At 33.3% G+C, this 12,119-nt stretch overlaps 1 protein-coding gene across 1 annotated transcript in view; it reads right to left on the bottom strand.

The window, feature by feature from the left end:
- Positions 1-12,119, bottom strand: part of GFPT1 (glutamine--fructose-6-phosphate transaminase 1) — a gene marked incomplete at its 5' end in the record, with an annotated part of 51,347 nt that overhangs the window by 23,301 nt on the left and 15,927 nt on the right. Inside the window, 5 exons of the mRNA XM_044659552.1 lie at positions 380-537; positions 1,599-1,719; positions 4,160-4,257; positions 7,324-7,419; positions 9,493-9,656. Coding sequence (XP_044515487.1) covers positions 380-537; positions 1,599-1,719; positions 4,160-4,257; positions 7,324-7,419; positions 9,493-9,656 — 637 coding nt within the window. The remainder of the gene's footprint in view (positions 1-379; positions 538-1,598; positions 1,720-4,159; positions 4,258-7,323; positions 7,420-9,492; positions 9,657-12,119) is intronic.

Here is a 12,119-nt window from a genome sequence, read left to right on the forward strand (position 1 = left end):
TATGTGTTATTATATCTTGTATATTATATATTACATTTCTGTGTATGTGTCACACGTCCTCCCTCTACCCTAGGTGAATGCAAACTTCTTCAGACCAGGGATTATTTTGTTTTTTAATCTACAGGACATATAACAATGTGAACAATATTTGCTAAATTGAATTAAAAAGGTAAATTTAAATTCTATACATATGAGTTTAATCTTAACTCTTACACACTTGTCCCTAACAACATCCTCTAAGAAAACATAACTATTATTATTATGTCATTCTATATGTATTGTCTAAATATTATTTGCTAAAAACAAGATATAAAAATTTAAGAAACTACAATTCGTTCTATACATTTTGACCACATGAGAATGAGTCAATTCAATTTACCTTTGTGCTGGCCACACCAATCTCTGGACCAGCATTAATATGAACTCCACAATCTGTCTCTCTTGATATGGAGCTGCCAACAGTATTTGTAATCCCTACTGTTAAGGCTCCTCTCTCTTTACAGTACCTAAGACCCATTAATGTATCTGCTGTCTCTCCTGTTAAAAAAAAGTACAACAAATATATGCTTATATATTTTGATAATTCATATTTACATAATGATTAAGGTTACAAAAGATTTTATATGCATTAACTCTTAAGTAAGTTTTAAATGAACTTCTTAAATTATTATTAATTGTAAAATAATTATTTCCATAGAGTAAATAATTTGTCACTATAAATCATATAAATATTTTCAGTATGTATTTCCTTCTGAATCATCTTAAATTTGACTCTTTTTTAATGCTATGTCCTTCTAGCTACATAGAGAGAGCAGATTATTTTTTAAACCAAATATTATACAAATGGTATCTACATTGGTCATGTCATTAGAAATAATCATTATGCTTTTTACTATCTTCCTACATCTAAACATGGTGGCATCATTAAGAATAACACCAAGACACCATTTAAAGTATTTCAAAGTATTAACGGGCTGTCCATCAATTGGGGAATGGCTAAACAAATTGTGGTATATGAAGGTGATGGAATACTATTGGACTCTAAGAAATGATGAATGGAAAAAGTTCAGAAAGAACTGGAAAGACCTTCATGGATAAGCAGAACCAGGAGAACATTGTTCACAGTAACAGCAATATTGTAGAATGATTGACTGCGAAAGATTTAGCTATTCTCAGCAATACAATGATCCAGGACAATTCTGAGGGAATTATTACAAAGAATGCTATCCACCTACATAAAAAGAACTGCTGGAGTTGGAATGCAAATCAAAGTATACATTCACTTTAGTTTATCTGGGCTTTTATTTTGGGGTTTGGGTTTTATATGAGCATTCTCTTACAAAAATGAATATGGAAATGTTTTGCATGATAATACACATTTATCCCAGATCAAATTGCTTACCATCTCCAGAAAGGGGGAGAGAGAGGAAGGAGGGAGGTCATTTGGATCACATAACTTCAGAAAACTTATGGGGGAAGTTGTTAATACATGTAATTAGTAAAATAATATCTTTACAAAGAAATCAAGTATTCTAAAATGTGTCAAATATAAAATTCACACATATAAAAACTTACTATATAATTCTAAATGAATATACCTGACTGACTGATGAAAAAGCAAACATCATCTCGAAAAACTGGAGTGTTTCTATCCAGAAAGTCACTGGCAAGTTCCACCATAACAGGCAATTCTGTCAACTCCTCAAGTACTTGACGGGTCTGTAAGAGAAATATCAAAGTTATATAGCTTTTAGTGTTTTAAAATAGCCTTCTTTTCACTTAAAGACTGTGGAATTCATCTTGTAATCTTAATATTTTCTTCATTCCTCAAGGCTCAAGCTTACACCTTTTCCACTCAATCTTAGCAAATTGACCTTGTTTCCCAATTTATTGATAAAACTAAAACTTATAAAAAATCTCTTATTTCCTCTCCCCCAGTTCTCCATCAAATTGAAAAAATATGGTCCAGATACCTAGACCAGATATCACATAGGGGACACATAAACTGTGTGCGGAGACTCCAGGTCTCTCTACTGCAACTTCCTCTGACACCTCCCACTTCCTTTGTGGGAGGTGTCAGAGGGAAAATACAAGAGCAGGTATTGGCACATTTTTCCTCTAAACTAGGTGGAGAGCTTAAGTCCCTGCCTAGCTGAGGGAGTTCTAACTTTCCCTGATTTTCCTAAACTTTCCCTTCCTAACCCTAAATAAACCTACCTAACTTTCCCTGGAGTCTAGCTTGATTGATATGCTCCCTAGCCTACCTACAAAAAAACCCTGATCAATCTCCATACCTCAGAAAGGGGTAGGGGGAACACCCGCTACCTTCTTTCCCTTTCCCTAACTTTCCCTCCTTTTCCATACCTCAACTGCAATATGCCAACAACACTGAAAGCAAACAAACGAGTAGGGTTTCCACTTCGTGGAAAACTCCTGCCTGCTGCAGGACAGTCACTCCTCCCTCAGGGTACCCCATGTTCAACAGCAGGAAATATAGGGAAAAAATGCAGAGTCTAGGCCTTGGATTTCAATGGTATATTATTCTCTCAGTGAAGGAGACACAGGTCAGCAATTTTATTTTCCTAATGTGCCACTAAGATAACATTATTCTTCTATAAAAACAACTTCATTTTCCTATAATTAAAAATATAAATAAATAAATAAAAATTTCTCTTCACATTCAAGACTCTCTACAACCTAAGATTTAAAAAAGATTAGCTTCATCATACTTTTATCACACTTACTAGTGTTTTTTTAATTTGCATGTTATTTACAAAAACGCTATTCATGTTCAAAATATCAGTATTACTTAACATATGTTTCACAAAGTTTCAGGTCTAATTTTTTTTTTGCTGTTCTCCTGAAGTACAGTTATATGTTGTTTATAAAAGCAGTGTATAAAATAAGAACTTTCCAAAATGACAGAAAACCCTAACTAATAACATAGGACTTATAAAGTTTTTAATTACTTAAGCATCAATATATTGTTTTGTTATTTACAAATAAGCTATTCATATACAAAACATGTCAAAAATAATGTTTTCCCATCAAATATCTGGAGATCAATAAATTATGTTTACTCTATGGGATACATACTAATTTAAAGGCATATTTTTCAGAACAGAGAGAAAAAAATATCCATGATTGGTCATTTATTTTAACTGTGGATATTTTTAAAAAAACATCACCAAAAAAAGATAAGTCTGTATAAACAGATGGTCTGTTCTTTGAATGGAAAACGATTGCTATTATATAACAATTAGAACAATATGTTTTCTCTCCCCCTGCCATGATGCAATAAAATCAAATGGGACCATTAGAGCAGATGCTTCTTCTGGAATGGTCTGATTACAGTCTTGTCTCCAGTCAGATGAAAGAACTGAATTTCTACTCCTCAGATTTTTTTTAAGCTTTCTTAGCATTTTCTCAAGAGAAAAATATCTTGATTCATCTACCTGCTCAACTCTATCAAAAACAACACCCCAAAAAACCTCACTAGAATAAATGGGATTGCTTCTGAAGAAACACTAATGAGCTGATATCTGGTTTTCATCAACCACCATAAGTCAATTATTTAATGGAAACAGTCATAAAAAATATTAATGCTGCAAGACACCAATTAGTAACTAACTTCTAATTTTGGACAAAAAAAATCCTTTCATTTCAATGGCCCCATATTAAAAATAAGCTCTAAGCCAATTAATTGTCCTTGGGCTAGTATTTCAACTTCTAATTAAAAATATGGCAAAAAGGTCCTACAAAAATCAAGACACAGTTTTTGAAGGTACAAAGAGCTCTCCTATCAGTAAATCTACTAAAGTTTCTCTGATTCTCAAGAAGACAAAGATAAAGACAGAACTAAGGATTTGTTCCAGAGCAGCAGAGATTTTACTTTACTACTGCCCTTCATGAAGATAACATTAGAGATTCTACTAGTCTATAAGTGCTTCTAAGGTCACTTTTCTGAGACTAAATGAACCTATACCAACGCAATATCTTGAAGCAGCTTTTAAATTTCTTAAGTCAATTTCACTTTTGTAACAAAAGTGAGAAAAATAACATTTGCTTTTAGAAAAGATATTGTATTGGTTATGTTATCGGAGAAATTCTGAATATACAATAAAATCAAATGCACCAGAAATTTTAAGAAACCACTTACTGCAACTCCAGCATGGTAACTTGTCCCACATGCAATAAGGATCAAACGTCGGCATCTCTGGATTTCTTTGATGTGATCCTTCAAACCTCCCAAATTTACTGAAATGAAGATTTAGTTACATTTTTTAAAGTGCTACATTTGAGAATATTTCCCAAATTTGTATTGCCAATATTACTGAATACATGCAGCAACTTTCTGAAGCAAAAAGATTTTTTCTATTAAGATTTCACAAGTAAATAAAATATTATTTCTACCTAAATTTAAGTAGAATTTCTACCTAAAATTAGAAGGTCTAATTATATAACATATTTAACATGTCAAGGAAAACTTTTCAGAATTAATTCTTGAGAATTATAAAAATAATTTCGGGAAGTATCAGAAACAAGAAGTTCATTATCCTTGGGAGAAACTGGCTCATTTGAATGACTTTACTACTTACTGTCATGATACTCCCATTTTCCCAATTAGTCATGTTCAAAATCAGTATTCTTAGTTGTTAATTCCCACTAATTTCACTTCTACAAAATCTCTAGTCTTTCCTTCCATCCTATTTCCATTCCCATCCTACACTTCACCCCCAGTATTACAGGCCCTCATGAATTTTTGACTTCCTGATTATAAACAAGAACCTCCTAATGCATCTTTTTAACTTTAGTCACTCCCTTATCCAATGTATCCTTCATACTGCTGACTAACTACATAGATCTTATCATGTTATTCCATCATTCAAAAACCTTCATATGCATGCCTACTGTCAAACCAAGTTGAGTTCCACTTCCTTGGCCTACATAATTAACATTCATTCAAATACCTATTTAATTTGCCCACAACTTATAACCTTCCTTCATAATGTTCCCCTTTACGTCACAGTCAAACAAAACTAGAAACTATTTTACTGGCACATCCCCTCCAACCTGTTCCATGCCTTTGCTGAAACTTTATGTATATAATGTCCTTGCCTTCGTGGTCCTTTAGAAAAAAACTACCCATCTTTTAACATTAAAATCAGATTTTCCTTCTACTCATTCACCAAAGTCCCTTTACTCTTCAAGAAAAACACCATTTAGCAGAACTAGGACAAGAACTGATACAAAACATTTTAAAGAAAAATTCTGAAATACAATAACTCTGATCAGTGCAGTGACCAACCACAATTCCAGAGTAACTACCAACATCATGACGGAGGGATAAAATATTCAAGGTGAAGAATGAAACAAACATTTTCAAATAAAGCCAACATAGGGATTTGGTTTTTTTTACTTTTTTCTTTCTCTCTTTTTTTTTCCAATGCGAAGGAGAGTAAAAGAGAAAGAAAGATAGCAATGAAGTTGCCAAGAAAGAAAAAGAAAAAAAGAAAAGAATGAAGTCATTGAAACATTTTCTTTCTTTTTTTTTTAAGCAGTGAAGAAGAAGCAAAAAACAGATAAACAAGGATAGCAATGAAAATTCCATGTCAAAACTAAATAATATGCACTCAAGGAGATTCACTTTCATATACAATCTTTTTTTCTCTTCTACTTTATACATTTCATTTGGTGTTTGCTAAGCTCAAATTTTTTTTTAAAATAAAATTAGGAAAAAAAAGGTCTATAGCATTTCTAGTTTAGACAAAAGGTGTCTATGAAATAACCTATAAGACATTTGAGGATAGAAAGCATGTTTCACTTTTTTTTTTATCTCAGCTGCTAGTCCAGTAATTCTCAAAGACTGTGCCACCACCATACATCCAACTGCTCTCCATCCCTCCAACTCCAGAAGTGCACAAAACCCACCCTGCTCTCACCTAAAGTCTGTTGTCTCCCCACAACAAGTACTAAGAACAGAGAAGAAGAGAAAGGGATGAAAGAAAGAACTGAGAGACGGAGAAATCCCTACGCTTACATTAGGATCTAGAGAGGCTCTGAAAATCCTTCTTTGTTGCCAAATTCAATGTTCAATGTGCTGTGCTTCCCTAGGAGAAAAAATACTGTGCTGTGAGTGAAAAAGTTTGATAATGCCTAGTCTCACAAATAGGATTTTGTTTTCTTCTAGTGCTGTTTTAATATATTCAATAAGTGACATCACAATGAAGATTTCCATAACCAAAGAAAACATCTTTGAAATGTAGTTTCACATTTCACAATAGTGACAAGGAAGAGTTCTACTCTAGAAAAGCTAATATAGCTCCCGCCTTCTGAAAATAACTTTGTTCCTACCTGTTTGCCTGGGTACATATCAGTGCCTGTTTGCTGCCAGTACAGGTCTCTCTCATTCTTCAAATTGATTTCAAAATTTATTACCTTACTTCCCCCTAAGGAACCATCTGTCATTTGCTCCATTCTCTCCATTTCCATTCATATCTCTTCTCTCTTTCCACTGTTACCTTCTGTTTCATTCAATAAATAATGAGTGCAAGACATGGGCCTGATCACTAAGACCTTACCATACAGACAAGGGCATTAAAATGGCTGCAACACTCAGACTAGTGATTCGTTCTGCCTAACACATGATCCTTGAGAAGTTAAGAATAGACTAATTTCTCTTACTAGTCATTTATGGTTCTACAATTCAAAATTTCTCCAAATCTTTTTTTAAATTTATCTATATCTTTTACCTGTTATCAGACTTTTAGTGAGTTCCACAAACTGGATACCAACTCTGAAATCAAATTTCTTTTTATTTTCATAAAATTACCTTAATCACATTTCAAAGGGTAGCCTTTCCAGCCTAAGATTTCAGAAAGTGAACAAATGTATATTTACCTGAGTTCTTATGGTCAGCTCCTTGTGGGCCAGGATTATTTTATTTTTAATATTTTTCTAAAATATATATTAAGAGTGCAAGCAACAATGTTTTTGTGGAAATGGGTTTGTGTTTTATTGCTAACCGAATATAAAAATAAACAGAAAGGGGGCAGCTAGGTGGTTCAGGGAACTGAGGGTGAGGCCTAGAGATGGGACATTCCAGCCTCAGACACTTTCTAGCTATGTCACTTAACCCCCATTGCTTTGCCCTTACAGCTCTACTGGCTTGGAATCAATACAGAATATCAATTCTAAAACCAAAAGTAAGAGCTGGGTTGTTGTTTTTTTTAAATAAAGAATACTGGATTTTTACATTACCTGTTTCAACCTTCACAAAAGGTAAGATGTCTTTAACTAGTTAGGAAATATATACTTAATTACCTGTATAATCATCAAAGTTGACTCTTCCTCTCATTGTATTAACAACAGACTCAGGTTGCTCAAAAATTTCCTTCTGCATAAATGAACTAAAGTTACCTATAAACAAAGTAAATTAAAATATCATGAGGACAACCTGAAAATCAATAAAATAAAAGCAAAAAGTAAGAAGCTTCAAACAACATTCCATTATTATATCATAAGACTAGATTTTGGTTACTTTGGTTAAAAATTTGCAATAATTTTTACATATATAATATATATGGGAGAAGCTGAAAGAAAGGAGGGAACCAATAACAATGGATTAGAATATTCAATTGTGAGATCTAAAAAATAAGCACAATTTTCACCTTTAATTCTGAAAGAATTCTGGGGGGAAAAAATAATATAATTAAGTGGAGACTAAATTATCTGGAGGCTAAATTATCTTCATTATTATCTTAAATTATCTTAAACAACACAGCAAAGAGATACATTCAAAAGTTGTTATTTCAAAAAATGCTTGCATATTTAAATAAGTAGCATAAAAATTAGTAAAAAAAAAAAGACTTCTATATTTTACTAATTTTACTCTTAATTTTTAGCTTACAATTCATTTTTATATCTGTAAACATATGAGGATCTATATTTCATTCTAAGAGAATTTAACCAAAAATAGTAGTAGCTAATATTTATATAGCATTTTAAGTATTTAAAGTAGCATTTACATAAAGTATTTTATAAATATTATCTCACACTGCCTTAGGAAGTAGGGCAATTTCACAAATGAGGAAATTGAGGCATAAAAAAGGCTGACTTGCCCAGGGTCATATAGCAAGTCAGTATCTACGGCCAAATTTGAACTCAGGTCTTCCTATCTCCATATCCAACACTATATCCACTGCAACACCTAGCTGCCTCTATAAATAAATGATAATAAAGTTAATCAATAAACCTGAAAAAAATACTAATAAAAATTTTCCTGTAATAAGAGGTTAAAGAGATTAGTTTTAGGTGATTATAAAGACTAAATATGGCTATAATCTTATAATTCAAAGTATTAATATGAACATTCCTATTATCATCATGTAGAAAGGGGAATAAAATTATTCTGCTTATCTGCATAGGGCCAAATAAGAGTAAATGGGTGGAAGTTGGGAACAGGCAAATCTAAGGTTGGTATCAGGAAAAACTTTTTAACAATAAGAACTGTCCAAAATAGGAAAAAATCCAAAAGTGGTGGTGCATGAGGTCCAGTAGAGAGCTACATAACACTTATCCAATACAACATAAAAGGTATTCCTTTTGTGTATGGGCTGGACTAAGCTAAGAGCTCTTTTAACTCAAAAAATATGTGATTCAGAGATTCCTGTCATCAAGATAAGTACATATTTTTCCACAGAAACAGCATTATAAATAGTTGTTGGGTTCTACAGCAATGAAAATCATATACAAGGAAGGTTAAATAAATATATATATATGACATAATACATTAGAATCAATCTACTCAAATCAGCTAAGTAACTCAGTGGATAGAGAGCCAGGCCTAGGCTCGAATGTGGCTTCAGACACTCCCTAGTTGTGGGACCCTGGGCAAGTCACTTAACTCAATTACCACTTTTCTGCCTTGGAACCAATACTTAATATTGATTTTAAGATGGAAGGTAAGGGTTTAAAAAAAAAGAATCAATTTACTCAACCTAAATTTAGATTCTCTGTAGGTCTTGGAGACTAACCCTATTTATAATACTGTTTCAATGCTAAAATGTATTTCCATTCCTATAAAATGATTAAAAATGTCAAAGAATATAACTGACTGGTAAATTGATGACTGACTATATATGTATGTATGTATATATGTATATGTGTGTGTGTATATATACATATATATATATATACATATATATATATATAATTTTTTTTTAAGCCCTTACCTTCCATCTTAGAATTAATACTGCGTATTGGTTCCAAGGCAGAGGAGTGATAAAGGCTAGGCAATGGGTGTCAAGTGACTTGCCCAGGGTCACACAGCTAGGAAGTGTCTGAGGTCAAATTTGAACCAAGGACCTTCCATCTGTGGGCCAGGCTCTCAATCCACAGAGCCATCCAGCTGCCCCCCTGACTATATTTATTAAGACATTTAGAAAATGTTTCCATCTTTCCCCAAGGAAATAAAGAACCAAAATGCCTTACCCTTCATGATCTGCTGTAGTTCCATCTGTAGTGTCTGAACAGCACGGCCAGGATGATCTCCTGCAGTACGTTTAATTCGGTGAATAGAAAGACGGCCATCTACCACAGCTGCCACATCATCATCCTCAAGAAAGATAACACGGTTGGTGTGTTCTATGACAGCACTAGAAAAATTTTAGGGAATCAGGACAGAAAGGTTAACTATAAATCAAGTGAATCTTCTATCAGGAAACAAAAACAAATAGAGACTACATCATGCTTTCTATCAGAGGAAGCTAGTTACTTATTCAACAAATATTGATTGAGCACCCACAATATATAAAGTGCTTTCAGGGCCTAATAGAAAATCTCATTCCCCTGTATAGCTCTCTTAAATTTTGAGCTTATATGTTGTTTCTCAAAGTAAGAATATAAATTCCTTGACCACGAGTTGAAAATTAAAAGGAGAAAAAGTTCATCTCCATGTAAGGAAAACTTAATAATTAAGAGCTGCCCAAACATGGTATGGAATGTCTTTAGACATATTCATTTCTCCAATACTGCTGAAGTATAAGCAGTAGTTGGATGATCACTTGTCTGGTTTGCTATGGAGGTTCCTGTTTCAATATAGACTGTTATTAGAGGTCTCCTACATTTCTTAGGGCATCTAAGTGGGCCTGGAGTCAGGATGATCCATTTTCCTAACTTCAAATCTGCCCTCAAGACACATACTAGTTTTATGACCCTAGGCAAATCACTTAAACCCTATTTGTCCCAATTTCCTCATCTATAAAATGAGTTGGAGAAAGAAAAAAATGGCTAATCACTCCAATATCTCTGCAAAGAAAACCCTAAATTAAATCAAGAGTCAGAAACAACTGAACAAAAAGTTTCCTTTCAATTTTTGATTCTGGAATTTGATATTCTCATATACTTCATATACTTTTCTGCCATAGTTGTAAGCACACAGTATGTATTCAATAAATACTTAATAATTTAGCAATTACATTAAAGAGGAGCACATTAAACAGGAAGACATCTTTCAAATTAAATTTACTGTCTTCTCAGGAAGTTTAAATGAGTCTATTGGAAGAGAAAACAAAACTCTCATAGATAAAGTATTCAAAGAACGTTTTCCTTATTAGAGTAGGTTGTCAATTCATATGGGTATTTGGATGGGTGTTTAGGTGTGTTAGAAAGTAGCTACTATGACAAAATAAAATGTATCCATTTTGAAGAGTAATTTGTTTCAATTATCCAGTTTTGAGAAAAGAGATGCCACCTCAAGAAGAGGTTCATTTGTGACTCAATCTAAGAAACGAATACATTTTAATTATACTGCATTTACTACAATTCAATTTAGCACTAAGGTCTGTTATGTGTATTAAAACACAAATATGATAATCTCATCATGTTACAAAGGTAGCAATGAATTATTTTTAAAGTTATGTGACCCAAATGCATGTTTTGGCAAGTTAAACTAAATGGAAAAGCTGTTGAATACATGATTAGTCTGTTGCTGAAGGACCAGCCAAATACTTATGGGAAATCAAATCACTAAAAGGTCGGTCATCAACTGATGACTTTTTAGAAAACTCATGAAATGGACAAAAATATAAAATGGAAATTGGACAAAAAGACACTAAAATAATTTTCTTAAGTTGCCATGATAGGAATAAGAAGACCAGAAACTATCTCACTCAGAAAACACTGTCTCTTTGCCAACCTAGGGGGAATAGAAGCCAATAGCAACACCAATTCAGAATTACATGTTTATTTATAAAACATCATGGAGAGAGATTAATTCATCTAAGCTAGAATATGTGTTGACGAAACTAGAATTGCACCTTCTCCTATCATCAAAAATAATAATCAGAAATAGAAAAGGTCTATTGCTACTTTTCTAGTGATATAGAATGACAGTGGAACTACTTACTACATTTAGCCTCTACTACCTTTCTACCTGATGTATTGTGGAAGGAAATAGTATGGCACTTAAGATAAATTTGGAAAAATCAACTATACATCCAGAAGAAAGTCATGCTATAGGACCATGTTGGCAAACCTATGGCACACATGCCAGAGGGGGGCTGTTCCCCTCTCCCTCTCCATACACCTGAGGACATTTTTCACATGACCTGCCCCTCTGCCCAGCAGCCCAATGGGAGTGCTTCCTCCCTCCCCTGTGTGTGGTAAGGTAACAGCTCACATGCAGCGTGAGGGGGAAGTCTGGGCACTCGGTCTCTAAAAGGTTCACCATCACTGATATAGGATATCCAGTCATAAAGGTATTCAGGGATCAATTCTTGAGAAATCTCTAAGAGGAGTGATTCCAAAAAACAAGAGGAGAAATCATATTGCCCCTCCCACATCAAAAAGACATCAAAAATTACTAATATACTTCCTTTTTAATCTTTAGCAAACCTTCCTAAGATTAAAACAGTAAAACTTTCATAATTCTTTATAGTATTAGACCATGTCTTCACAACTCCAGAAGTGGTGGAGAAAGAAGTAGTGCAAATGTAAAATTCTAGTACATTCACTAGTTACTTACTTGAGAAAGCATTTGACTCAGAATAAAATATAACTGAAAAGGAAAAGCAAACTGTCTCCCGAACAACCAGAACAATCCACTAGAAACTGACATT

Source organism: Gracilinanus agilis, chromosome 2 (genome assembly GCF_016433145.1).
Source record: "Gracilinanus agilis isolate LMUSP501 chromosome 2, AgileGrace, whole genome shotgun sequence".
NCBI lineage: Eukaryota > Metazoa > Chordata > Mammalia > Didelphimorphia > Didelphidae > Gracilinanus > Gracilinanus agilis.